The sequence below is a fragment of the Pseudochaenichthys georgianus genome, chromosome 4 (assembly GCF_902827115.2).
Source record: "Pseudochaenichthys georgianus chromosome 4, fPseGeo1.2, whole genome shotgun sequence".
Taxonomy (NCBI): Eukaryota; Metazoa; Chordata; class Actinopteri; order Perciformes; family Channichthyidae; genus Pseudochaenichthys; species Pseudochaenichthys georgianus.
The window spans coordinates 21,630,617-21,658,420 of record NC_047506.1 but is presented as its reverse complement, the minus strand read 5'-3'; the positions used below and the strand labels follow the sequence as shown (position 1 = coordinate 21,658,420).

The 27,804-nt window shown below is 40.4% G+C and overlaps 1 protein-coding gene across 1 annotated transcript in view; it reads right to left on the bottom strand.

The window, feature by feature from the left end:
- sgip1a (SH3GL interacting endocytic adaptor 1a) overlaps positions 1-27,804 on the bottom strand; it is a 66,821-nt gene that overhangs the window by 12,353 nt on the left and 26,664 nt on the right. The window contains exons 2-15 of the mRNA XM_034080597.2: positions 19,610-19,673; positions 18,853-18,877; positions 18,110-18,172; positions 17,634-17,697; positions 16,055-16,233; positions 9,771-9,782; positions 8,343-8,364; positions 8,158-8,248; positions 5,944-6,029; positions 4,696-4,776; positions 4,047-4,121; positions 2,226-2,981; positions 1,128-1,249; positions 856-1,009 (exon numbers count right to left, since the gene is read on the bottom strand). Coding sequence (XP_033936488.1) covers positions 856-1,009; positions 1,128-1,249; positions 2,226-2,981; positions 4,047-4,121; positions 4,696-4,776; positions 5,944-6,029; positions 8,158-8,248; positions 8,343-8,364; positions 9,771-9,782; positions 16,055-16,233; positions 17,634-17,697; positions 18,110-18,172; positions 18,853-18,877; positions 19,610-19,673 — 1,794 coding nt within the window. The remainder of the gene's footprint in view (positions 1-855; positions 1,010-1,127; positions 1,250-2,225; positions 2,982-4,046; positions 4,122-4,695; positions 4,777-5,943; positions 6,030-8,157; positions 8,249-8,342; positions 8,365-9,770; positions 9,783-16,054; positions 16,234-17,633; positions 17,698-18,109; positions 18,173-18,852; positions 18,878-19,609; positions 19,674-27,804) is intronic.

Below are 27,804 nucleotides of genomic sequence, written 5' to 3'. Positions count from 1 at the left end.
GAATTATGTAGAAAACAAACAAAAGGAATAAGCATATTAAACACAAAGAGAGGGAAATGCAAAATGAAATGAAAAAAATGACTTAAACTGTAATACAGTCAGTTTAAAACTGTAACTGTTCTGGTGACGTTTACTCCATCGAAATGTACACGAAGGGCCATAAAAGCGACTGCTGATAACTCTGAGCAGCATGTGTGTTACAGTCTGAATGTACTTAAGCTGTTTACTAATCCTTTGTCTGCCCAATCAGTTATGAAAAAAGCAACCTCTAACAAGGGACTATATTCCTTTTTATATAACTATTGCTGCCTCCAGATTGTTAATTTATTTAATCTTTTATGACTCAGCCATGTTAATCTGCCCTAATTTACATCAACAACTCTGCACTGCAATGTCCTACAATCCCAAAATATAAAAAGGTAGATCAATGAGTGTGAAATTGTGTTAAACCATCGATTCCTATAATAAAGGTTTATCGAGACTTATAAACAAATTGTTACACCACCCACTCACAATGCTCTTGTAATCTCATTTAAATGAATTGGATTTATTTTTTTACATTTATACCAATTTATCTCCAGATAGTAACAGCTGTCATGCATGGGTTATGCCCAGTATAACTGAATTCATCATTCAGTGGATCATAAAGGAAGGAGGCTGTCACCATTTCCAGAAGGAGAAAAATGAATAAATAAATAAATGCAAAACTACACGACTCATTCCACACAAACAAGGAAGGACAGGGCCGGTGCATAAAATCAATAATGAACTTTTAATAAAAGACATGGAAGAGTTAAATTCAGCTATCACAGGCGTCAGAAGACCGCAGACAGTGACCGCTGAGGGAGCACACACCTGACACGGACACGGAGAGCTCTTTACTGACGGTGGGGGTGGTGGCGGCACTCATGGAGTTGGTGGAAGAGATGGAGGAGGTGCTCTCGGCCCGCGCCAACGGGGCGACAGGAGGGGAGCTGGCAGAGTGGACCGGCGGGCTGAATGGACGACTCTGAAGGGAGAAAAAGACCGTAGGAGAAAGACAGATTAAAATACATTTATGTTCATCTTATGCATACCAAAACACTACGTCAACTAGAAGTGAACATATGATCAACTGCAACACCTACTGCATCTCCTATAGTGGGTTTCCCCGGAGGAAGTTTGGGCCGTGAAGAGGGGCGAGGTGGAGGTGGTGGGGGGGTTGGGTTGACTGACGAAGGAGTGGAAGGTCGCACCGGAGAAGAGGAACCTGCAAAACAGAGCAGAGACACATAGAGATGTATTTATAAACCCTACCGTTCTTTTTAGACGCTTCACCATGGCGGAACCAGTGGAGTACAAATGCAAAATAAATGCTGGGTTGCCAGAACCTTTATTACACAGATTATTTGGAAATATTTCTTCATGCATACAATGTGATGAAAGAGCATAGCAAAGATACAGACTAAGTTTTTATAATATTGTTTAAGAACAGTCAACCTCCTATTTTAGCTGCCTTGAGTATCTGTTACAGTACATCTCACAATTGACTTTTTTTTTTCTGCAAACAGACAAAATACATTCTATATCCCTTTCTTTTGAAACACTGGCCAAACTATGATAAATAATTCCCCTTGGTTTTAGATATCTTTCTCACACAATTACGTATAATTAAAATGTACCAGAGAAAACATTTTCTATCCTGCATAATGGACGGTTTAAATGTTCATAACATTAGTCAGCCACTCTAACAGAGTTACTGTATGTGAACAAACTCAAAAAGAAATCCACCAGAGTGAAGTCCCATTAAATATGAGTAAGTCAGAATAACAACCTATGCTATGAGTTTTGAGGCACAATGGTAAGAACATCCAACTGCATCAAAACATCACCTCTTTTCCGGGGATAAATACAATTGCAGATTTACTTTTCAGTTTAACAACAAAGCAATACTGCAATCAGCTCAAGGCAAACTCAAAGATGGTGTAATGCTGGTGATACAATCCCTTCTTAACACCAGTCAAAACATCTCTACCTGACTTTATTTGTAGGCATGGATGGTAATTGATAAGAATTGTCACATGGCTGATGATGACAAAGAAATTCACCATGTGTTGTCATAATTCCAGTTTTATATGTGTCCGTCAAACAAAGTTGTTAATATCTAGGTGTGATTTACTTATACAAGCTCCAAATGAACTGTCCTCCATAAACATATATTCTAGTTTGAATCATTGACTGCTCACCGCTATTCGTGCCGCCAGCTCCAGATGTGGGACCCGGTGATGAAACCACTTCTCGATATGTGGGGGGAGGAGGTGGGGGAGGCGTACTCCGACTCCCCTGGTTAGCCTCGGTGGGCGAGGGGACAGTTTCCACTCCGTCCTCTTTGGGTTGGGTGACTTCTGTGTTCTCGGCCTGCTCCTCTTGAGACAGGACAAGTGACGGTGGGACGGAGCACGCTGCAGGCTGCTCAGTGGGAGGAGTCACGGCTGGAGGGGTGCTAGCTCTGGGAGCAGGGGCTGGTGGGACGCTGGGGGGCGAGTCCAGAGGAGGGGGAGAGGAAGCGGGAGGGGAGGCAATGTCTTTCGGCGGTGCAGGGGGTGGAGAGGTGGCGAGCGTGGGAGGAATCCTGTCTTCAGGTGTGGGAGGACCTGAGCGGACAGGAAGTGCAGCTGGCTCCTCTGTGGGAGGCGGGGAGATTGGGAGAGGGGGCTCGTCTTTTGGGGGAATGGATGCTGGGAGAGGTGGTGCGGGGTCTTCTGGAGGAAGTGGTGATGCCGGTAAAGGTGGGGCAGGAGATTCAGGTGGAGGCGGAGAGGCTGGTTGTGGAGGCGCTGGTTCTTCTGGGAGAGGCCGCTGCTCACTTGATTCTAAACTAAAGCTGACCCACGAGTCACTCGTTTCCTCGCCAGCAGACGAAGGCTGCTCTGGTCCAAAGATGTTGTCTAAGTCCGCTATAGAGGGCTTTCTGGTGGGGGCGTCGGCTTCTGTGAACACTTCTGAAACACAGACAACCAGTGACCAATCAAAGGGTTTGTAGAGGACCTTGGCAAAGTTACACAAAAACATATAACATGACAGACAGGGAAAGGTCAAGCCAGAAATGTAAAGAGAAAGAAGCCACTGAGATGATGTTGAATGTTAGCTTTATCCTGCAGTGATGGGTGGCGCAGTGGTCTGTGCATCTGATCATCAGATCAAGGGGGGTGCTGGGGAACTCCAGTTCGAAACCCGCTCCTGCCGCCACTGCGTCAGGCCGTTGTGTCCTTGGGCAAGACACTTCACCCGGATTTGCTCCACAGTACATGTATGATATCAATGTGTACTTGTAAAAGCGCCTCGATGACTTCGAGGCGTGAAGATGTGGCGCAGTGCGCTGTGCAATGATCATCAGATCAAGGGGTAAAACCCGCCGCTGCTGCGTCTGTAAAGCCGTTGTGTCCTTGGGCAAGACACTTCACCTGAACTTGCTCCTGTGGGTATTGTCCACAGTGACCATTGCATGTATAAAAAATATGTGTAATGTGTGTATCTGTAAAGCGCTTTGAGCACTGGAAAAGCGCTATAATAAATGTAAGGAATTATTATTATTACAGTGTAGCCATGAAACTAACAAAGTGGTGTATTTGTTTTAATAGTAATTAGGTTTGTACGAGTTTATGTTTTTTCTAAGGGTAATGATTTGTATAATCACAATCTTATAGTGTGATCGCAATGCGTTGGTTTGTATGGGTCACATGGATATGGGCGGCACTCATTCGGATTATAATCACCTGTTGTGTGAGGAGTGAAAGTGTCGCTGTATTTTTTGTTGACCGCCAACACAACGATTGTTTTGGTTATTAATACAATTTCATTGTCCCCGTTTTAATATGTTGATGATCTAACTTTTTTCATTAAATAAATGTCACCGCATTTTGATCTCACCAATTCATTTTTGGATAGCGTGTCAGACAAGTTCAACCAGGCCCGACCTCAGCCTCTCAGCGACTTTGTCTGTTTCCTGAAGTTGCCAAAGACAGTGTGATTTCCAGATGGCAGAAATAGATAAGAAGACCTCTTACCGGCATCATCTGCAGAGGGAGGGCCAGTTGATGGGGCGGGGGGCGGGACAAACTTGGGTGGAAGTGGAGGTGGAGCTGTAATACAAATATAAGCACAACAATGATTACTCCCGTTAACCAGTTAAGCCCCACGGGCGGGGGGCAAAACAGAAGATCACTGTCTAGACATGCTTGGATGAAGTGAATTCAATATACGGTGGGCTGCATACAACGACTTATTCTTCAAATGAGAAGAAACATTTTTAAAAAGTTGGACCCATACATGACAGGCCTTACCACACCTGAAAAAAAAAATCCCAATAGCATTTCACCATGCAGCACAGCACAGCACATTCATTTACCACCATGCCAAATGCAAGGAGAAGCCAGTGAGGTAGGATGGGTGCAGTATGGGAGACGGGCACTGAACTTTCCCATAATAATAAAAAAACAACTCTAAATCTATTGGTTGTGAAATGGCTGATGAAATGACCCAAGTTAGAGCTGGCAGTTTGTATGAGAATGAGAAGCAGCGTGTTATTGATCGGTCAGTGTGCAGCTTTGTTTGTTAGTCGGAAGACGATCATGAAGTGAGCTGATGGATCTGAGCAGTCATTCCAGGGAGGAGAAGAAGAAGTGCAGCACATTACGCAATAATTATAAAACTTACTTCCTGTAGGGAAGGATCTTGTCAAAGAGGATTCAGGCTCTGACAGAGGAATCCCCCACGCATCGGACTCAAACACACCCACTGAGTTCAGGAGGGGACAGAACAGGATGAGTCAGGGGTAGTAGAGCCAAAACATTTAAAGGGCTTCTAATGCTGCAAAGCTTATGAGACTTAAGTAAGAGGTGAAACAAGATCAGCATGTCAATAAAATATTTCGAAACAGATTATCAGCCTGAGGCACAAACTGTACATAGGATGTGTTGCAACAGCAGAACATCTAAAATACATTTTCATTTATTACTGAAGCAGAAAGAAGGATTGCAATTTCATGGCCATGGTGGCTTCAGCACTAAATGTGTCTCAATACATGTTTACAACCTTATTCACTAGAGCTGATTCTGAAGGCTAAATTCTAAATGATATACAGAACAACATTTGCTCCACATCTGTCCTAGTCTACATGTTTTCATTGACTATACTATCTTAGCCCTGCCATGCCATGAGAGCCTATTTTTTCTTCAGCCTTTTTTTACATTTAGCATTTGCCAGCAATAACAAAATAGCTTAACACCTTTTTTCTGGTCGTATAAAATCCAAAATATTGCAAGATTATACATGAATACATTTCTTTAAGCAACCTGCACCTGAGCCTTACAATTGAGTGTAAACTAATGTTTACCCCAACTAAATAATAATTCATATCACACATGCCTACACTTTATGATACTTTGAATTAAAAAATATAATCAACAAAAAAGTTAAACATTTCCAGTTGTCACACACACATATATTTATTGTCTGAACAAATGTATGAAAGGAATTTGTGTGGGGTGGATGTTGCCTGACTTGCAGTTGCATAACAGCTAAGAACTCTCTCAGAGTCTAACTCCAACTGGATTGGCTGATAGCATGACTGGTGCCAATTTCAACTTTGACCCTAATGATGACAGATTGAGTAAATCCACAACTGCTCTGTAAGTCTGAGGGAATAACAGCAGTGTTAGAGACATTGGTGTGAGAGGGGGGGGGGTATCTGCTTTGACAGCTGAGCAGGGCTTATCTGGCACTCTTGAGACAATAAATGTGTGTTCAGAAAGATATTTTCATTGTGTTGCTATCACAGTTTGACAAAACAACAACACTGGGAACAACTGTCAACACGGACATATTCTAACAACGGACACAAAGACGTAGACAGAATAAATAGACAAAGACACGGATTGACAAAAAACCATGGAGGAGGGTTACCTTCAGTTTTTGATTCTCCAAAGGCTGTATCCAAGGGAGGCCCAAATAAGGCTGTGGTGTCTTCAGAGAACGGTGTCTGTTGACTGCTGCAACACACACATGACATTCGGAGAGCAATTATTGTAAAGAAGGACATTTTAGGAATGAGCAGCAAGTATAGCTTACATGATCTGATCATGGTACAGGTAGAAAGCATTTTAATACATCAGTATCCCCATATACACCTTTTTAAATCTGCTAAATTTGATCTTGCTTTCACAAATGTATGATGACTTCATTTGGACAATTCTTAACATGTGGAACCATAAACTACAGCTATTGCAAAAGTTCACCTTCAATATTTACTACAATTACAAATCATTTTCAGTAGTTATTACAGGTTCATTATAAGGGCTGTGCTGTGACAAAACCATGCAGTGTAGAGTAGAACAATGTTCTGTAGTAATGTAGAGTGATACAGGAGGAATATCTAAACATGCAGCTGGACCATGGCTAACGGCACTCGACAGACAACAGCCTCATGTGGACAGTAAAGTCTGGCATCAAACAAACCACAGAAACACATGTAGAGGAAGACTATGATCACCACCATGAACACAAACAGTTATACTAGAAGAACATGCGCTTATGTCCCCGCAGCACACAAAGCAGCACAGTGTTGTTTGGTAGATAAACACAGTGACAGTATTGTGGATGCACTGAAGCCTCAAGAGGGCCTCCGACAAAACAAACAATGTTTGTCCCAGACATCTTATATGTTTGTGGGAAGGCAAAGGTTCGGCGAAATCTAAAACAAAATCGGGGTGTGTTTTTATGCCATTATGTTAGAACTAACGCATCAAATAATCTCTCGGCCTTTAGTTAAAGGTGGGGTAGGTACGTTTCAGAAACCGGCTCGAGATACACTTTTTGTTATAGGCCTACCTGCCTGTCAGCCTTCCATCGGGGCACAAACTTATCTCGTGCCCTCATTGGTCATGTGCGCGTTTGTGTGTGTTGGAGGAGGGGCTCTATAAGAAAGTGGCAGATTTTCTCCGGTTGTGTATTTTCAAATTCTAGCGATCTCGAGCCGGTTTCTCAAACTTACCTACCCCACCTTTAAGACAAGAGTATTACCTAATGTTGTTCCCTTCTTTCTATGGTAGCATGAATTTGCTATTATGAACTTTTTTCGTTAAAACTAAAGTAACTCCACATCCCAGCTGGGGTTCCTGATCAATGAAGCTATATGGCTTCAACATATAAGCCTTTATCCATATCCAGAATGTTTCAGGGATACAACAAAGGAGATGACATTGTCAGTGGATGACATCTTAAAGGTGGGGTAGGTAAGTTTGAGAAACCGGCTCGAGATCACTAGAATTTGAAAATACACAACCGGAGAAAATCTGCCACTTCCTTACAGAGCCCCTCCTCCAACACACACGAACGCGCACATGACCAATGAGGGCACAAGATAAGTTTGTGCCCCGATGGAAGGCTGACAGGCAGGTAGGCCATCCAATCCGTTTAGCCGGCCCGGCTAAACGGATTGGATGGTCTACCTGCCTGTCATCCTTCCATCCATCAACGGATCCATCCATCCGTTGTACTTTTTACAGTATTACGGCTTCGACAGATGACATTTTTTTATGGATTTTTTGTCAAAGCACTTAAAATATTCATTGCTATCGGGATGTTAAGAGCATTCCATGGAATATAACAAAAAGTGTATCTCGAGCCGGTTTCTGAAACTTACCTACCCCACCTTTAAGCATTTCAAAACTGAAAAGTGACATGGTCCGCTGTGACTTAAATACCCAGTTCACATTAACAGGATGTATCATTGCTGGGTGGACTGACCAAACTCCCAAAAAGCACAATGACACTTGATGGGGACATTTGAGAGGCGACACTGTTGTGTGCTACATGTAATATATTTGTAATGAAGACAAATAAATGATGACATGACATATAACTACTGTAACCTGCCAGGCATATCCCCACTAACATCACCTCCATTAGCTTGTACACTGCAGATATACTGCACATCTTACAATAAAGGTTCATCTTTTAACAGAACAGTAAAATGAAGCCGGGTTAATCTGTGAATTTAGCACACAGTTTTTAATATTCTTAAAAAATATGTAAGATTAATAGGTACCTCATCCAACCCCTTTTCACAAATTCTAAATGAAATAGGTGTCTGTTGTCAGAGAAGAGTGAGGGTCATACCTGGGGGGTTGTGGTGCTGGAGCGGGTGTTGGGGCCACAGTGGGTAAAGTTGGGATGATGCGCCTCGGTCTGGCAATCTCTTCCCCTGGAACTACAATTACATATGTTTACCACGTGTTCTCGATCACATTCTCTGTAATTCACCATATTTAAATATCCTAAGGTGCAACAAGATTGATACTCACTGGATGTGTTCCTTTTCAAACCCTGAAACATGAACAAATTACAGTAAAATGTAAAAAATAAAGACACAAAATAGCAACAGTCACGCACAAGTACAACGTTGTAATAATTCCAACAATATAACCGTCTTTAATGTAACTAGAATCAGTATCCTACATAGCCCCATTTAAGCAAAGAACGCCGCAAATTCACAGAAAACATAACATGTAGTTGAATGGCAGATCAAAGACACATTTATTTTGATATAAAAAGCCACATAGGTTTTAAAAGAACATTGATGTAGGTTCTACAGTGTTGAAGGTCAGAGAGGGAACTACAGCCTCAGGTTGACTTAATCTGATGAGACTACCTGACCAGCTACATGCTACACAGGCATTACTAATACACACACACAGGAAACTGGTACAGGAAGGGTTGTTCTAAAGGAATAACTTTTTAGACAGCAGAGAAATAAGAAGAAATAAAGGGTACAATAAAGGTTATCGTCTTGACACAAAAAACAGGGACACTGCAGGCCGACATGCTTTATAAAGTGATTATTTGAACACTGTATATTCAGTGAAATATGGCACAGCGAGTGCTTATAAATCACATCAGCAGCTAACTTACATCATATGGAACAGGAAAGATATCTATTAGCTATAAGAGATGCAGTTTAAATTAAAGAGACCAAGGTATTCCAGTAATAATAACATTGTTACATTAGAAAATGGCAACTGCTGCTTGCAGTGAGCCAACTGCGCTGTAAGCAGTGATTTGAGTTGTCAGAGACAAAAATAAATATTGGAAAGCTTTCAAAACATGCTTTGAAGTCTTAAAAAGCCACCCCTGGTACTAGAGAAGGCGTGAGCCTGATAAAGTTCAAATGTGAGAAAGTAAAAAAAGGAACGAGTTCTGTTGTTGGAGAGGCAACAGCACCATCATATTGCCTCTCCAGCTGAGATCTTAAACACCCTCGTCTTTAGGTTTGTATGAATTCACCATGTGAGGAACACAAGAGGCCAAGAAAGGCAGATTGCAGATAGGAGCAAAGAGGAGGAGAGACAGGCAGCAGATGAGAGAAGAAGACACGACGATGGGGAGTGACTGAAGTAAGACATCAAAGGGTCCAACTGTCAAAAGTGCAAATGTTCTCCCACTACAGAGACCTCGCAAGAAACCATTCAAGATCAAAACAAGGACACTGCTGATCTTGAGAATCTAGGAGTATTTATTTTTTGGTGTAAATATTTATTTATTTATACCTTTAAATATTAATGTCAAAACAAATTAGTTGACAGTTTTGACCCACGCCTCAGCCACTGCACCCATCTACGAATGTCCTGTCTTATTTAATCGAATCTAAGAACAGGGTGAGGAGCAGAAGTGTACGGGAAGTATGTGACATTATTTGTACCTAACCCCAGGGAGCGGAGGAAAAGGACACTTACCGGGCTACGTCTCTGTGACCAGCAAAAAGGAAGAGAGAAGAGACACCTGGTCAGAGAGTGACAAATCAGTAAAGCACACATCATATATATGACGAAAAGAATAGGGGCCTGGTCGCTCAGATTGGGGGATAAGATGCAGAATTACAGAAACATCCTATTGCAGCAGCACTGAACTGTTTGGTAATTGGGTTAAGACCTGATCCTTACTTCCCAAAATCTTAAATAACCTCTCTCCTACTTCCACTTTTTTCCCAGGTAGTGTTTCACCATGATAATGTTTTTTTTTAAATATCCCTTTACAAAGGATCTTGAGATGTTCTCAACACCTCCCACTCATCTGTCTTGAAGTTAAGTGCTATTTATTGTATTTGCTCCATTTTGTTTTGTTCCAATGAGAAATACAAACAAATACAAAGTTGTTTAACTAGAAAAGAAGCGTTAGGTGTTAATGTAGGGTAACATACAGAATAGATGATGAGCCATGTTGGATTGAGTATTTAAGATGTTCCAACATGAAATAAAGCAAGTTATGAATTGCTTATTTAATACCAAATTGGGAAAAATTATACCTCAGACCATCTTAACTTAAAACTTAAGATAGGAGGTGTCTGTAATCGCCGCAGGACAATAACATGTCCATAGGATTTGTGAGCATAAATGCAGGTAGTTAAATAAGTCCTGGATAATAAAGGTATAAAGAATAGCCAAGTATGAACTTAAACTGATCTGTGTGTTTATGCTGTCATATTTTTTGTCTGTTTATGGTTAGAAAAAACAAAGGGTAAAGATTCAAGGCCTTCAGATAAATTGTGGTTTTTGCCTGAATTTTCAATGTCATCTGTGAACCTGCTGTTACTGAATATTATCCAAATACTCTCTAATTTATATCTTCATCTCTATCCTTATTCCTTTTTATGATAATTTTTTTGTTTAAACCAATGTCATTTTTGCCGTTTAATCCTTTTAAGTTTCTTTTCATTTTTTCTTCTCTCCCATCTGCCCCTCTTTGGTCTCTTTGATTGAAATCTCTCCATCTGCCTGCGTCACCTCCGTCGCATCCACCCTCTCTCCCCTCCATCTCTTACTCTTGTGCTTGTTCCAGTTGTGCAGTGAGCCATGAGTGATTAAAGTGATGCAACAAAGGGGTGGGACTAGCTGGTGGAAGGGATTCAATTCATTGGCTAAACTGGTGCAGGACACTGCGCAACTCTGTTCGTCATAACCAATCATCATCTCCCTGCCGTAAGTAAACAGGAAGAACAACAGGAAGTGTTCAGAGTTAAACACAGTGACCTTTGAGCCCGCCAGGGAATCACATTGGTCTCTGCACACAGATAGTTGTTTACAAATGTGTGATATATTTGAAATCATAAAAGCATATTATTTGTCCTGGTTATTTAAAAAAAAAAAATATATATATATATATATATATATATATTGCATCTCTGTTTTTGGTGCTGGAGATATAACACATTTTGTAACTGAGGCAGATCATACCTTAGGTGACCGACCTCACCTAAGGGGATCTTTGTAGAAACATAGAGCAGGCTACAGCAATGGCACATATTATACAATATGACAAATTCATTATAAAATAGGATGTTTGTCCTCAAGCTCAAGCCTTTGTTGTTAAAATGCTGGCACAAAATAAAACAGAGAAAAATGATATGTGAAAACACAATCTCTTTTTTTGTTTCTATCCTCTTAACGCCATCCCTGACCTTTTCCTCGCCTACTCTACTGCTTGTAGTTGTGACATTTGGAATGTAAAAAACTCAAACTTGACTCTAGGACCAATTAAAATCAGATTTAAGACATCTTAGTCAGTGGAAAAAACATTGCTCGAGGCAAAACAAATCAACACGTGCCATGAGAATGCTGAGTAGTCGAACACATGCACATGCATTAATGTGCCTATAAATAACACTACATTGACACACACACACCAATAATAAAGCCTTAAGTTATTACTAACTGGTCCTTTGTAGTTCTATTTTTGGCAACACACATTAGGGTTCATGAGCAAAAACTCAACATAGTAGAATCTATCAACAAGAAAAACACACACACAACAGCATGCAAGGCAAAATGCTTACCGGACTCTTCTACAAAGGTTTGCATTATTAGAGGCAGCAAAAGAATGAGAAATAAAAGAGAAATAAAAAAAGGGAGGGCATTCAGAAAGTAGACAGCCATCAACATCAACTGCAATCATTAATACAGACAGATGAATCTGGCGTAGTAGTATGTACTCATCACACCACCTACACATTCCCCAGTATTCCTCATACCATGATGTGAACAGCAAATCCTGGCCTAGGTTTGCTGTGAAATAAGCTGTTAACCTGCATCAGCATGTCCCTCTTACAAGCCTGTGTATATATTCATAATTCATGCAGAATATGCACAAATATTTCCATATACTGTAAACTAAGCTCATTCAGTCCAATAAATAGAAAACTAAGTTTCTAGATATGTCCAAAACTTCAAATCTGTCTGTTTGTCATTTTTGATATATTGATACATGCAGAAACCCAACGTCAAGAGGGAATCTCAATGATATTCAAATGGACGGTTTTGAAGTGTAGGTCTTACTTTGAAAATAACAGCCAAGACCTAAATGTTTTAGTCTGGGATAAAAGTTCTCCTGGATCACTTCAAGGAAAAGGAAGTAAAAGGAAACAAGCAGAAAGAAGCAGTTTGCTTTTGGAGGCCTGTTTACATTTGGCCTGTCTTCCTCTTTTCATTGGGAGATTTTATTGTCAGTCCATAGCCAAGGTAACGCAAAGTAGCCAGGGACTTGTGTAATGTACAGTTGCAAGAAAAGGTATGTGAACCCTTTGGATTCTCCACACATAGCGTTGTGTGTTCCTTCCAAACAACTCAACTTTGGTTTCATCTGTCCACAGAATATGTTGCCAGTAGTGCTGTGGAACATCCAGGTGCTCTTTTGCAAATTTCAAACGTGCAGCAATGTTTTTTCTGGACAGCAGTGGCTTCCTCCGTGGTGTCCTCCCATGAACTCCATTCTTGTTCAGTGTTTTACGTATCGTAGATTCGTCAACAGAGACGTTAGCATGTGCCAGAGATTTCTTTAAGTCTCTAGCTGACACTCTAGGATTCTTCTTCACCTCATTGAGCATTCTGCGCTGTGCTCTTGCAGTCATCTTTACAGGACGGCCACTCCTAGGGAGAGTATAGCAACAGTGCTGAACTTTCTCCATTTATAGACAATGTGTCTTACCGTGGACTGATGGACATCAAGGCTTTTAGAGATACTTTTGTAACCCTTTCCAGCTTTATGCAAGTCAACAATTCTTAATCGTAGGTCTTCTGAGAGCTCTTCTGTGCGAGGCATGGTTCACATCTGGCAATGCTTCTTAAGAATAGCAAATTCAAAACTGGTGTGTATTCTTTATAGGGCGGGCAGCTTTAACCAACACCTCCAATCTCGTCTCATTGATTTGAATCCAGGTTGGCTGACTCCTGACTCCAATTAGCTCTTGAAGAAGTCTTTAGCCTTGGGTTTCACATGCACTGTGAATGTTTACATGGTGTGTTCAATAAAAACATGAAAACATATAATTGTTTGTGTGGTATTAGTTTAAGCAGACTGTGTGTGTCTATTGTTGTGACTTAGATGAAGATCAGAACACATTTTATGACCAACTTATGCAGAAATCCAGGTAATTCCAAAGGGTTCGCACACTTTTTCTTGCAACTGTATGCATGAGGGTAAAGCTCTGCTCTGGCAAACGTGATGCTAATTTGAACTGGTAGAGGTGAATAAAGGTAATTGTGTAATCACGACTACAGGTGACTACATTAGATTATTTTTAACTGATTGTTTCAGATGTCAAAAGAAAAAAGCAGCAGATTTTTTAAATAAGAAAACTGCAACCATCAAACATTGAATTATTAGTTCACTTGTTTCAAATTTTAAGGATGAATCCATGATGAGTTATTCTTCATGATTTAATGTTCATCGATCAACCGATCACAAACTACTCAACATGGCCAAAACCACTAATGTCTCCAATGTATTACGCACATGAACGCAAACACTACCAGCATGGAACATCCTTCACACCTGATCAGGTTAACGGAGCCAGTGCGTGAACACACAGAAGCTGGATTAAATTATTGAGTCCGGAAGATCAAATGACCACAAGCCATCTCACTGTACAGCAGACTGACACACAGGTCCATTGTGCCCACTTTCCTACCTGAATTATTCAAGACAGACACTCAAGCTAACTGTCCTCACTGAAGAAGAAAGGAATTGTGGGTAAGTGAGGGAGGCCAAACCCTGTTTTGGAGTCCTAATGCTGATAACAGACAATTTGAAGGAGATGTGTGCTTTGATGTGGACTCAATAACTGAGCTGCAACACTAAACGGACTACACAAGACAACACAGCTCAAATATCAGAAGCCCCCAAAATGGGCTTTATGTGTTTTAGTGTGGAACTAAAACTATCATATCAAACAGCTGAACTGACTCAATCCATCTCCCTCTATTCTTGAATAGAGGGAGATGGATTGGTAATCAGTCTAAGGCTCAAACCAGACATACATAATGACATATTGTTGCATAGTGGCTTATTATAACCAAGGAGTTATGTTGTCATAAAAAAGGCCCAACAAAACATTAAATTAAGCAAAACAAAACATTCGGATTAAGTAGAATACAAATGTACAAAAGGAGGTTTAGCTCAGCAGAAACTAGAAAGACATGCACTGAAAAATCTTTACAAAAAATATTTCATGATATAATGCAGTTAAAGGAAGAAGAAGCAAAAGTGATTAGCACATGCACTTAACATCCATCTTAACACAGGCGTGTGTTAATATGATATCACCCCAATTCTGGCTTCATTGCACTGGCTTCCAGTTCGGTTCAGAATAGATTTAAAACTCCTTTTATTTGTTTTTAAAGCCCTAAATGGGCTGGCTCCTGCCTAAATAGCCGAACTCCTGCATCGCTACACCCCAGGCATAGCCTTAAGGTCGGCTGATCAGCTGTTGTTGATAGTGCCTAAGACCAGGCTTAAAACCAGAGGGTATCGAGCTTTTGCAGCGGCTGGCCCTAGGCTCTGGAATACTTTGCCCCTCCATGTGAGGTCGGCCCAGACCCTGGGGGTTTTTAAATCAACACTTAAAACTCACTTTTTCTCTCTGGCTTTTGTTTAATTATCCATTTATTCAGTTATTTATTTATTCATTTAGTTCTTTATTTTAATATTTATAACATAACATAGGATTTCATAAAGTATTTTTAAAATAGTTTATACATTATTCGAATATAGGAATAATAGATAGGATTACTTAAAATATAGTACCTTATATTTCCTATTTTTTCCCTTTAGACCCTTGCGGTTTATTCTAAAAAATCCTTACCCTTACACACCCCCCATTTTCCCTCTGCTGGTCTATGGCCTTGTAGAGGGTAACGGGGTACAGAGTCGCTGAGATAAGCGGGGGAGTGCATCTGACGAAGAGATAGGTTGTTGTGCTCCCCATCTCTGTTTCTTATCTATATCTAAGAGAACTGCTCGGGTCTTGATAGATTGAGTGGGGAAATTCATGAGATCTTTTTAGAGGGTTATCAAGAATAACTTTTATCCAATTACATTTTCCCTCTCTGTCTGTGTCTGTGTATTCTCTTGTTCCGATTAACCCAGCCAAATCTTTTTTCTTGTTTTGTATCTATATCTACGCCGGGAACCGGAGTCGAGGCTGATCCTCTTGCTGTAGTCCTGTGTCTTGGATCCTCTATCCTGAGTTCTGGATTAAGGCGTGGACTTCGGGTTGTGGCTGAACCTGTCTCTGCGGTCCTGCCTTGGGTCTCGTCATGCTGCTTCCCTGATGGCTTCCACAGGATTGTAGCTGACATCCTCGTGGATTCATCTTCTTATTACAGACACATGCATTTCCTAACATTCGGTCTATATGCTGTAAAATGTATTATCTCTTCGATTTACACACGGCTCCTCTGTTGCTCTCCCTGAGGTTTCTCCCATTTTTTTCCCTTAAACTGTGGGTTTTCTCTGGAAGTGTTTCCTTGTACGATGTGAAGGTCTAAGGACAGAGGGTGTCGTTTTTCTCATACTGATATTCTGAACAATCTGTGCTGTTGTATTTGCTGTAAAGTGTCTCTACTGTAGGCTATTTTTATGATATGTACAGCACTTTGGCTCGACCAAAAATCGTTTATAAATGTGCTATATAAATAAAACTTGATTTGATTTGATGAAAGCCAGCAGTGAGGTCAGAGCTACTCACCATAGGAGACGGGGACAGGGCGATGTTGCCTATGGAGGCTTTGAGCTCGTCGACCGAGGGCACCGCCGCGACATGATTTGACGGCAGCGGCTTGATCTTGATTTTGAATTTTTTTCTGTGGTCCTCCTCTCCTTCCGATTCATCAGAGGAAAAGAAGTGTGTCTTTTTGGTGGTGGGCGGTGGTGCAGAGTCAAGGAAAAAGCAAAGTTCCTTACCTTAAAACTGTCCAGGATTTACATGACCCAAACCACAATTTAATTGATATGTTTTTGTAATTTAACTTTTTTTACTTTCACGTTAGTATTCCATATTCCTAATCATTGTCCATACCGTATTTTAATGTTTAAATTATTGTCCTCCTGCTACAGAAACAAAAACAACCTCTTTGCAATTCTAGACACGACCTAATACAAATATTGACTTCATTTTGGTGCCCACAGGCTGATAGTGTCTCTAAATCAAATACAATTTTCAACCCACTGAGGAGCTAATTGCAAAGTGATGAATACAGTATTGCCAGCATAACAAACAGAGCATCACCTCTGCTCAATATGAGTTGGCAGGCTGGTTAATCAGTGCATTGATCAGAGTGATATTTCCACGCTTCAGACAGGGGGTATGAGGCTTTTCTCAAACACTAATCTATGACTTCCTGTCTGATACACCAATGACTCATTGTAACAGTGTTACGTGCTGCTCCTTCTAACTGATCTAGATCTTTGTTAATTCAATGTTTTTAAGCTTTAATAAGGACTCAAAACACATCCTCATCACTCTATTTCAAGTTGTTTTTTGACTTTGGAGATCCCTGTGAAACACAAGGAAATTAGATGCGACTCCACTGATTTGGAAACTCCAGCAGAATAGAGAGGCGAAGTCCCTCCCCTTCCGGGGGACCTCCATGGGACCTTATTTCGGAAAAAGTATGTATCGAAGTCAATGGAGAGAGAAAGATTATCTTTTGATCCCGTTTGAATTGTGCCACAAATTACACATATGATGTTTGTCAATTTAAAAGATAATTTTGCAAGTCAAATTTTTTTAAATTTTAAACGCTCAATGAACTACATCTCCTGTCTCGCACCACACACCAAGACGGCCGTCATGTTAGCACATTTCACTTCTTTCTTTCAGAATGAGGCGGAAAGTATTAAAAGAGGTGAAAATCACCACAAGTCTGGGCATGTTGAGAGCTATTTTTCATAGTCTTATATTTCAACAGTTTTAAGACAAACTGTGACTTTTTTGACATGGAAATTATTTTTTAAGATTGACAAACATCATATGTGTAATTCATGGCACAATTCAAACGGGATCGAAAGATACGTTTTCTCTCTCTATTGACTTCAATACATAATTTTTCCGAAATAAGGTCCCATGGGGCGGAAGTAGATGGACGTGACTTCGCCTCTCTATCGGAGAGAATGAGATTTACTACGCAAACTGATGTCAGTAGACTTAGTTCACAAATCCCGTACTAACAATGGAAGCGACCCACTTTTGTGACCCAACATAGCTTGGCTAGAAAATTAGACAAATTGATTGTGTCAAATGACAAATGAAGCATTGCAGAGGATATCTCCCTCTTCGGACTCCTCCTCAGGTCTGAGGCTGTAGCCTTCGTCGTCCACCTCAGGAGAGTTCTGGAACACAAAGTATAAATCTCTTTAGATGTTTGTTGGATGTTTTGAGTTACATGCTGCAATGAATTTAGTTGTATGCCGATAAAATACTAACAGACAAATAGCAGTTGGTTCAAGAAGTAACACAAGATAATTAGGCATGAAACATGACCAAGTGCATATTGATAATGTCATAATCTCTAGCTAAAATCCATGTGAGAATAGATCAAACATTCAACCAGATATACAGTGCTACAGTATGTGGAACTACTTTTAAACATGCTTTGTCCACATTTAGTCAATAACACATTTTACAATAATATGGATAAACACTGTAAGGTCAATCAATGCAGATGAAAACAAAGCAGCAGTCGTGGAAACCAAGCTAAAAAGCTGTTTAGAATTACCATAAAAGAATTGTCCTATTACTTACATATCTTTCCCAGTCAATATCTTCGTAGAAGCCATTAAGGGCCCCGTTAGCCTTTTTCTGAGACTGAGAGGAGAGAGAAACTTTGCTTAAAACCCCAGCAGACAGAGAAGGTACAGTATATTCTGTGCCATAACTGGATGTGTGTCTTTGTTAGCTACTATTTAAGGAAACTACGGCGTAGCCAATATCGGCCTATAAATCCTGATCCTGTGTACTCTGGCTGTCATGTGAGACGGTTCCACAGTCGTCCTCTCACAGGCCCTAATTTGTTCCCCGTTTCATCCGCCTGGTCACTAATGACCTAATAATGGCGATGATTAGTGTTATTATCCAACATGATGCAAATTGTCCAACAGTGCTGGATAATATTTCAGGACGTTGGTCTTTTCAAGCTTCACCAAAGGGCTCTTTAGTTTGGTGCGTTTTTTGCTAATAAAAAGATAGTCAAAACAGCAACACTGAACGACACTTGAGTTTAAGAACGTACACTGATGCCTATAACCAGCCTAATCTCTAAACTCTAGTCTAGACTTAACTAGAAATTCATCTAATTAAAAAGGACTAGGGACTAGGGTTCAGTACCGATTCAACTTCCTGGGGTTCCTGGCAAGTATAAAGAACACAGAAAATAAAATGAACCTCACAATTAGCAGACTTGATTTCCTCCAGTAATATTCATGTCGAATTAAAGTTTACAAATATATGAATTGGCTGATATGTATTGCATTTGTTCTGTTACTTACGCCGCTGTCTCTGTCTGGAGACCCCCTGTGAGAGTTTAAAGAACCAGAGAGATGAAAGGAGAGCATGAAAGTCACTTCCCATATGAGCTCTTCATTTGAAAATCAAGTGCTTTGCCACAGTAATTAGTCAAGCCAAAATATTTAAAAAGCAGTATTCAATGAAAACCTTTTCACGCCACTTTACCGTATGCTAATTCCCTCAAACGTCACAGCACACAAACATTTAGCAGCATGACATGTACAGCTTAAAAAACTTTACAGAGGTTTTCCAACTGTTCAAAGCCTTATTTCAATCCTGCTTTATTTATATAATTTTGAACGAATCAGCCATGATATGTATAGTAAATATTTCAGCTAAGTGTAAAGAAGCAATTTCCCAAGCAGTGTATATTTAAGGTATGCCTATTATTCTGTAAATCAATAATACCATATTCCACATAAGATTAATACTGGGAGTTTTACAGATTGATTAATACAATACAAAATCCACTGTAGCTCATAATTGACAGGTATACTCTGAAACTGTGCCTGTTCAATGGAAGCAGCCATCTAACATTCATTTGACAAGACCTATACTTAATACTAATCCTGTAATGGCTCTTACGTATTTTCATTTCATCATTTCATTCTGCTGTAATGTATATGGACACTACTCAAATTCAGAGGTTTAAGCCAGCTCCACAGAACAGCCCCACTGTGAATACTTTCAACAGTAGAAGGACTAATGTGCTCTGTGTTCATACAGTGAAGGACTTACGTGGAGTCATTGTCCTTCTCTTTCTTCCGTATCCCAAAGGCCTTCCTGGTACGTTTTTTCAATCCTGAGAAAAAAAAAGAGAAAAAAGGCAAATTAGAGACAGCAAGGGTATGACTAAAAGGTGGTGTATGTAGGTGGGTTAAAGGGTAGGTGGTGTCAGCTGCGCCTCATCTATCATCCAGGATATTAAAGAGGACGTTTTTATGTATTATTGAGTGACTGGCTGCATCGCTGTCAAGGCAAACACTGTCTTTCAGAACTAAAAATGGGTTCACGGTAAACCCAGATGGACAGACAGCCTTGCAATTCTCAGGGCACTTTTTTGAAATGAAATATTAGTACTGCCAAAATAAATGTGCTAAGAATTGAACAACACTTCAGGAGCTATGGTGCACACATCTGTTGTAGGACACACAGCTGTAAATATACAAAACTTCAATCAATAATGCCAAAAAAAGTGGGAGACGTCATTGACACGTAACTACTCGGCGGATAATTTCACTAATGGAGCTGCTCACTGACTGAAAGTACCGATAACGACTGTGTTGTTGAGCAACAAGTGAGAGAGGTAGGTTAAGAAACGGTTTAGAAGATTTAAGGAATAAAGTCTTGAATGCAAAGTCTGGACTTTAAAAAAGGCAATTAATTGTATTCTGTAAGGAAATGGATGGTATGAACATCCAAACCTATTTGTGTAGAAACAACCTTACAAAGAAAAAAAAGAAAAATTCTCTTCTCCTTATTTTACACTCCATTTTCTATCAGTGAAAGATTTGCAGATTTTGTGTGTTTGTTCTAGCTTTTGGCATCATCTTTCTTATCATTTTGCTGCACTGTCATGGATGTACTGAAGTGATAACAGAAGTTTACAGCAAATATTTTTCAAAAAATAAGTTAAGATGGAGCTTTATTGATCCCTGTAGGGAAATCCCCCCAAAAGCCATTGTTTTGAACTGGAGCAATGTATTTTAGTACTATAGTACTATTAAATACTGTGGTCTGATCCCACTCCTTTCATTCACAAAGTAAGTGTGGTTATACGTCTATATAGCTTCATGTTTAAAAAAGAAATACTCAATCATGTACTATTTCATTCAAAGGAGTTCAATCACAATACAAATCTAGTTTATTCCAGCTTCACTACAGATCCAATATGATTAATTTTATGAATTGTACTGTACACATATGTCAAACAACAATTTTTTAAATGCTCCAGCTTATTCTTACCCAAGATGAAAGCCCAGTTGTCCCCCTCCATTTTTTTTCTAAGAATACCTCGACTCTCATTCTTCCTCGCCTGGTTGTGAACTCATCACATCATCTCATGAACAACCTAGCTCCTCCTTACACCACAGGCAGGTTCACACTGAGCCTTAGAGCAGGAACCTGATGCTCTCGCTAACCCACACACATGAAAACACACACGAAAACACACACACACACACACACACACACACACACACACACACACACACACACACACACACACACACACACACACACACACAATCCTGTTCTTGATCTGTGTCTGGTACTCAAATTCAACGGCAGAGACAAATGTTAAAATGTATTTCATTTGATGCAATTTTTTTACTACTCAAATCTTTTCACGGTGTTTTCCACCTTGCATCCAACCATTGTGAACAACATCTCCAACTTTAGAGAAAAATAACCCACATACATAAATATAGAATGACGGCACATTCCCAAAATACAGGCTTGTTCCTGCACAAAGATATGCACACACGTCCTCGCAGAGCATACGGAGACACATGCACGCACCTCAAGAAAAAGAGCCTGATGAATATTTATGGGAGAAGATCAGGTGTTTGGAAACAGCATCTGCTTTATATCAGTAACCAAAGTTATCCGAGCCATTCAATACATGCCAAAGAGCAATACCTTCCAGTATTTGCGTGAGGAAAAAACCGTATTTACGGAGAGTGCTGGAACTGTCATACAGTTTGTGTGGGTCTGAGTATGTGTTGTTTGGACATTCTGTTGTATATTACAGAAACAAAGAAATGTGCACACAGACAGACACCTCTTCATAACTGAGACCAAGTGTTATGCCTCAAACTAATGAAGGACTCATTCCTGTAAGGCCAGACTAAAGATTGTCTTCTTTTATGCTATGGTTTGACGGCTTCCCTCTCTCTGATCCTGGTGAGGCATCTATCTGAGGTCGCTGTTAGAGGACACTGTGTGCTCTCTCAGGCTGTAGCGTAGTAGAGAATGGGAGCTTTAATTGTTCCTTCAACAGCTGTTCTGCAAAGCCAACAATGTATAACACATTAGTTTAAGTTTATATCGTTGGTTTTTTTCACTTAAGTTTATTAATGATAATGATAGGGTTCACTAATGACTAATGATAATCATCAACGGCACAGCAGTGAAGACTACAGACAGCACCAAGTTCCTGGGGGTGCATATCACAAGCAGTCTGACCTGGTCCACTCACACTACATCACTATTTAAGAAGGCACAGCAGCGCCTACACTTCCTGCACAGCTCCCCCCTCCCATCCTCACCACGTTCTACAGAGGAACCACAGAGAGCGTGCTGACCAGCGGCATCTCCATCTGGTCGAGAGACTGCAACGCCAAAGACTGGAAGTCTCTGCAGAGAGTGGTCAGGACAGCAGAGAAGATCATCGGAGTTTCTCTCCCTCCCATCAGAGACACCGCTCAGAAACGCTCCCTGACAAAAGCCCAGAACATTTTGAAAGACCCCACTCATCCTCACCATGCTCTGTTCTCCCTGCTGCCCTCCGGCAAGAGGTTCCGCAGCATTAAGAGCAGAACAGCCAGATTCTGTAATAACTTTTTCCCCCATGCCATCAGACTGCTGAACAGAGTAACACAGAGATTACATTACGCTGTGTAAAGCGCACATATTTTCTATATAGTATGTCTATTTTATTTATATGTATAGTAAGTCTTTATATTTTAAACGCACACTTTATCTTTCATTTTATCAGCACCACGTCACTATTATTTATTTATATGTACAATTTTAGCAAGTTTTTATATTGTCCTGTTCCTGTAAGCCAGTACAACGAAATGTCGTTTTAATAGTACACTGTGTCTTGTTGAAATGACAATAAAGTATGTCTAAGTCTTAATTTATAATGATGCCACTGAAAAGCCCAACATTTTAAATGTCTTCACACTGACATGGTGTTTCAGACTTAAGTTGTCTTTCTAGATGTCTTGCCTCTCTGTTGCCCTCTTTTCCACTTTAGGAACAATTCCCTCTCCTGTAAATCGCCCCCAGTCAAGAGCTGCCAGGTTTACAGCTGTGTTAATGAAAGAGTATTTTCTTTGAACGGGACGGGGTGCACATGGCAGCTGTACGCTGGCTACAGCATCCTGCTGGGATGGGATTAAATTAATGAATCCATGAGATTAAAATCTGCATAATTATTTCACTTTTAATTTGTTTTATTGTTTGTTTCTCTTGTCTTGTGGGTCCATTGAGTATCATTTAACTTAATGGCACTGAAACACTTGATAGACTGCTTAAAGATATGAAAAAAACAGGCCTAGGTGCAGCAACTGACAAGAGCTCTTTTCCTGCATATCTGTCCTTAAGGTGCCCTTTCATAAAGTGTACATCTTTTTTTCATTTTATTCTGTTCTATTTGGCTATGCAGTTTGGCATAACTAAAACTAATGAAACACATAAGGTAACCTTAATCTTCAGATAATTCAAAGGTCTAATGTTGCAGTCTCTCTGTATACAAACATTTCAAACACAGAACAAGACCATAGCAGAAATTGAATCCATTCATGAGCTAACTGACCAGCGTAATTAAAAAATTAGGCAATAAATGACCATCCCAATTTTAGAGAGCAGCAGGATCTAAATCTGATTGGATGACATTGACGTGAAAGAATACATGAGTCCGTATGGCTGGTGTTAATTAACGTGAAATAACACAGTGTGCCACACACACAGCTTTAATGACTTAATGGCTTCCGTTCAGAGAGATGCTAGCGCAAGTGCTAACATAATTAGTGGTCTCTTCTCAAGACACAGTAATGTAATTGTAGGGAAAGCCAAAGGACATAAAGCCAAGCAGGAAAGGACACTGCCAAAACAAAACAAAAAAACAGCAACGGTACACTGACCAACACATTCAGACATTTTGCTTCCAAGACACATACATGTCCAGTTTTTCTTTCTGTGGGACTACATTTCTAGAGCTTTATTTTCAACATTTTGTTTATCTGGTCTCTGAAAATAAGGTATAATGTAAGGTTGAGAATAATCTCAAAAGTGTGGAAAGCTAACTTTAGAAAGGGTCCCACGAAGTGAAAACAAACTCACAAGAGGAGGAACATCGCTCAGAGCAGCAGTGTGTTATTATCATAACTGTGAGGTCCACCCTTCGACCTACAGGAAGAGGTTAGGACTAACACTGGCTTTAATCAAATATACCATCTTGAAACAGCAATTATACCTCTTTCCCATTATTCATTTGGAGTGCATGTGCACATGCACAAGAGCTTGTTTCAAGCCTGACATAAGAATCAACTTAGAAAGGACATCAAAGATTTGAAAGCTACCAAAATTGTAAATCTACACCAGTTTTGGTTAAAATTCTGACATGTATGGCTTTTAAATATTAATTTAGATAAGAGAGCATTTTACGTCCTTTTTTAAACATGAAAACTGAAGACATTTTCTAAATCTAATTTAGTGCCTGAATAATTTACATTTCCCATGGATGTAACATTTTTTTTAGTGGTTATATTCCTGTGTAGTATGCATGTCAGAGCATGCTCAGGAGGGAGAACAACTTGTTCACGAGCCGGTGCGTCGGGTTGTTGTTGGTATTGAGTCAAGCTGTTGACTAAGATCCACTGGCAGGCAGGTTAGCAGACAAGGAGACAAGTAATTAGTAGAACAGGACGAAGGCTGGCGGGCAAATATATGAGCAGACAGTACAAAACAAACTGCAAACAAGACAGGCTGTAAAAAACTGTAGTGACAGGGAGAAAGCGTGCACCGAGACAGGCAGACTGGCATACGGTAGACGAATGCAGAGACATACAGGCATGTTGCAAACGGGAGCTTTAAAAGGCATTTGGAGTGACTCATCCATCTTCCTGGCCCTGAGAGGCAGGAAGAGGAGGCAGGTGAAGAGATAAAGGCTGCTGGCAGATACACTTACAATGACCTTGCAATGGCAGAAAAAAATGCTCTAATATCAGGAGGAGACACGTGATGTGCAGATATGAGAAAGCTACCTCCATCTTATTTCATGCAGACCTGAGCAGAGCTGAAAAACTAAAGAGATTTAACATTGAAATGTATTATTGAAAGAAGAAGCGCAGACTAATTATTTGCTCTGGATGTGCTAACAAAAAATATATGCTTCTTTTCAGCAGCTTCAATGCTGCCATCATGTCTACAAGACAGTAAGTCTCTGTATTTCCCTTTGACTCATGGCATAGACACAAACAACGTTTAATAAAATGTACCACAAACAATGCCGTGCAGGTCACAACATATCTCCTAGCACAGGAAGGAAGAGAGCCATTTACTCAATCTCCCCCACCTACTTTTTCCCTGCTCAGGATTTAAGTCACAACTTCCTATAAGCTTCCTGCCTCTCTAACATAAAGATGGGAAGGGGAATCTTACAGAAGAGGCCACTCGAAGAAGAGCTGTGTTTGCAAATATCTTTTGTCTCATTAGCTGACCGCACAAACAGAAAGCTGGGAGAGAATGGCCATCGCCAGCCATCATCTTCAACCTCACTGTGTGTTTCAGTGTGGCAGAGAGAACACAAAGAGAGGGCGTCAGTTTTCCGTTGTGCTTGTAGATACTAAATTTAGACCTGGACTATACTGTCCAGGTGGGTGCACTGTGAGCTATTAACTGGAACATAAAGTATCCAACGTATACACAAACGCACAATAGAAATGTGACGGTTCATGTTTGTTTGGTTGCTCTTTTGGTGGAAAAGAGATGTTTCATCGAGTGACGTCACAGACTCCTAAGAAAAGTGGGTCGAGGCCAGAAACCATATAGCAGCATGCCGGCAGTACAAGGATGAACAAAAGATGTTGATAATGCCAAGAGGGTGGTGATGCATCCATCTGTGCAATCACTGTTTCAATTCTATAGCTAATTTGTCTGTTTATGCTCATTTGATTTAGATAAATATAACAACTATTGCTTAAAGATAGATTAACCAGTTGAAAAAAAGGTTATTCAGCACCAACGTACAACTTTCAATACATTTCAGGTTATTTTTAAACAAAAATGCTCACTCTACTGCTTTTTCTTGAATGTGACAGCTTTTGTTTGAAAAAAAGAAACATTACAGTCAAATTGTGCTCTGGTAAATGTTCTTATACAGACAAAGCAATTTAAAAAAGTAAACTTAACAATCACAAATAGCAAGCCTGACTGAGAACAGTAAATACTAATCACATTCCCAAGTTGTCCAACAATCATCATTTCACTACGGCGTAAGATTAATGCCACATATTATTGGCTGTAAGATGATCTGCACGTTTCTGTCCATCTCTCCTTCTGTCCCCCTCTCTTCATCCTTTCCCCTCACCATCCTCACTCCTTTCTCTATAAACAGACAGCTCTCATGGTTCCCATCCCAAGGCTTCAAATAGCCTCGACCAAGGACTGTGTGGTAAATGACCCTGCTGCTGGGCCAACAAAGTGGCTTTTAACATGGATTTTTGCCACAAAGACATTGAGAGAAGATGTATTTTCACTCGTCCCTCCATTTATTGACACAAGATTTCATTGATCAGAGAGGAGGATACGGGAACTATAAAGACAGAAAAGTAATGTTTTATTCCTACAAGATAATGTGATTCATTATCAAGCTAAGAGTTGACGCGTTAGTTTGCAAGATCGAATTTAAGATACATGCTGTGAAAGTTAAAGAGCAGCAGGGATCAGTGCTTTGAGATCTTTTTAAAAATATTTTTGACATTTTTAGTGCTGTCTGTTGCACATTCACAGACTCTAAGAGTAATTCTAAACTTGACACTAACAGTGCCACAACTTAGGCCCCATCCACACAGAGACGAAAACGAACCGAGGTCAATATAAAAAAAGTCTTCCGTCCACATGGAATCGGCACAAGAAACGTGTCCGTTCACACGAGACCGCTCAACCAGCTGGAGACGCTGTAGTACATATGCCGGGCCTGTACGTGGCGCTGTACTTCCACAAAAAAGACACCGAAAGCAGCGAATAAGACCCCACGAGCATGGTTGCCATGGTTGCCCTTCTGGTTATTCTCCGCATTGGGATATATATTTTTTTTAAATCCTCCAGAGCAGAGAGAGGAGCTGTGGATTATTGTTATTGATTAATGCATCAGTGTTTCTTATGCTGCGTTCACACCGGACGAGATGCGAATATTCGCTTCGCTCTAACTGCTCCTATCGCATCGCTCTAAACGCTCGAGTTTCACCGCAGCTGTCAGCTGTGTTTATTCAAACAAGACGCGCTGGCTCGGGAGCTACAACTACAACAAAAATGAACATATTTTACCGTGATTAAATTGTAATTCCTAGTTTCTAAATGATGCCGAAGTAACAACATTCTGATACCGGTTAGTAAAAACCATGAATTAATGCTCGACAAGTCTGCAGACAGACGGCAGGCAAAAAACCTTTTAAAATGCTTGTTTTCTGAATGAAGATCGGGTCGACCAGGCAAAGCTAACATTGTATATGCTCCGTCCACACTCATAACAACGGCCTACAGACATGAATAAACCAGCGACTGTATTCGCCATGACACAGACAGTCTGTGGTTTGCACTTGTTTAACTTTTGTCCAGTTTCTGAACAGATATGAGGAGCTGTGAGCTCTGTGTGCTAACTGCTAACAGCTAACGGCTGATGTTTTCTGGTTGAACGTCAGTGACGGCAGGCTGAGATCCTCACCGCTGATCGTCACGCGAATATGACGCTCTACTTGAAAAAATTGAACTCGAGAGTTTGTCGCGGCCCCCTTCAATCGCCTCGCGGAATTCGTGTCCACCGCTTCATGCTTGCCGTCGGAGCTAATTCGCGTCTGTCCGCGTCTCTGCATTGACTTTACATGTAATCGCGCCGCCCCCAAACATCGCATCGCGTCCGGTGTGAACGCAGCATTAGGGTCAAAAACACTAAACTCACAACTTAAAATGAAAGCGTTGTTTAT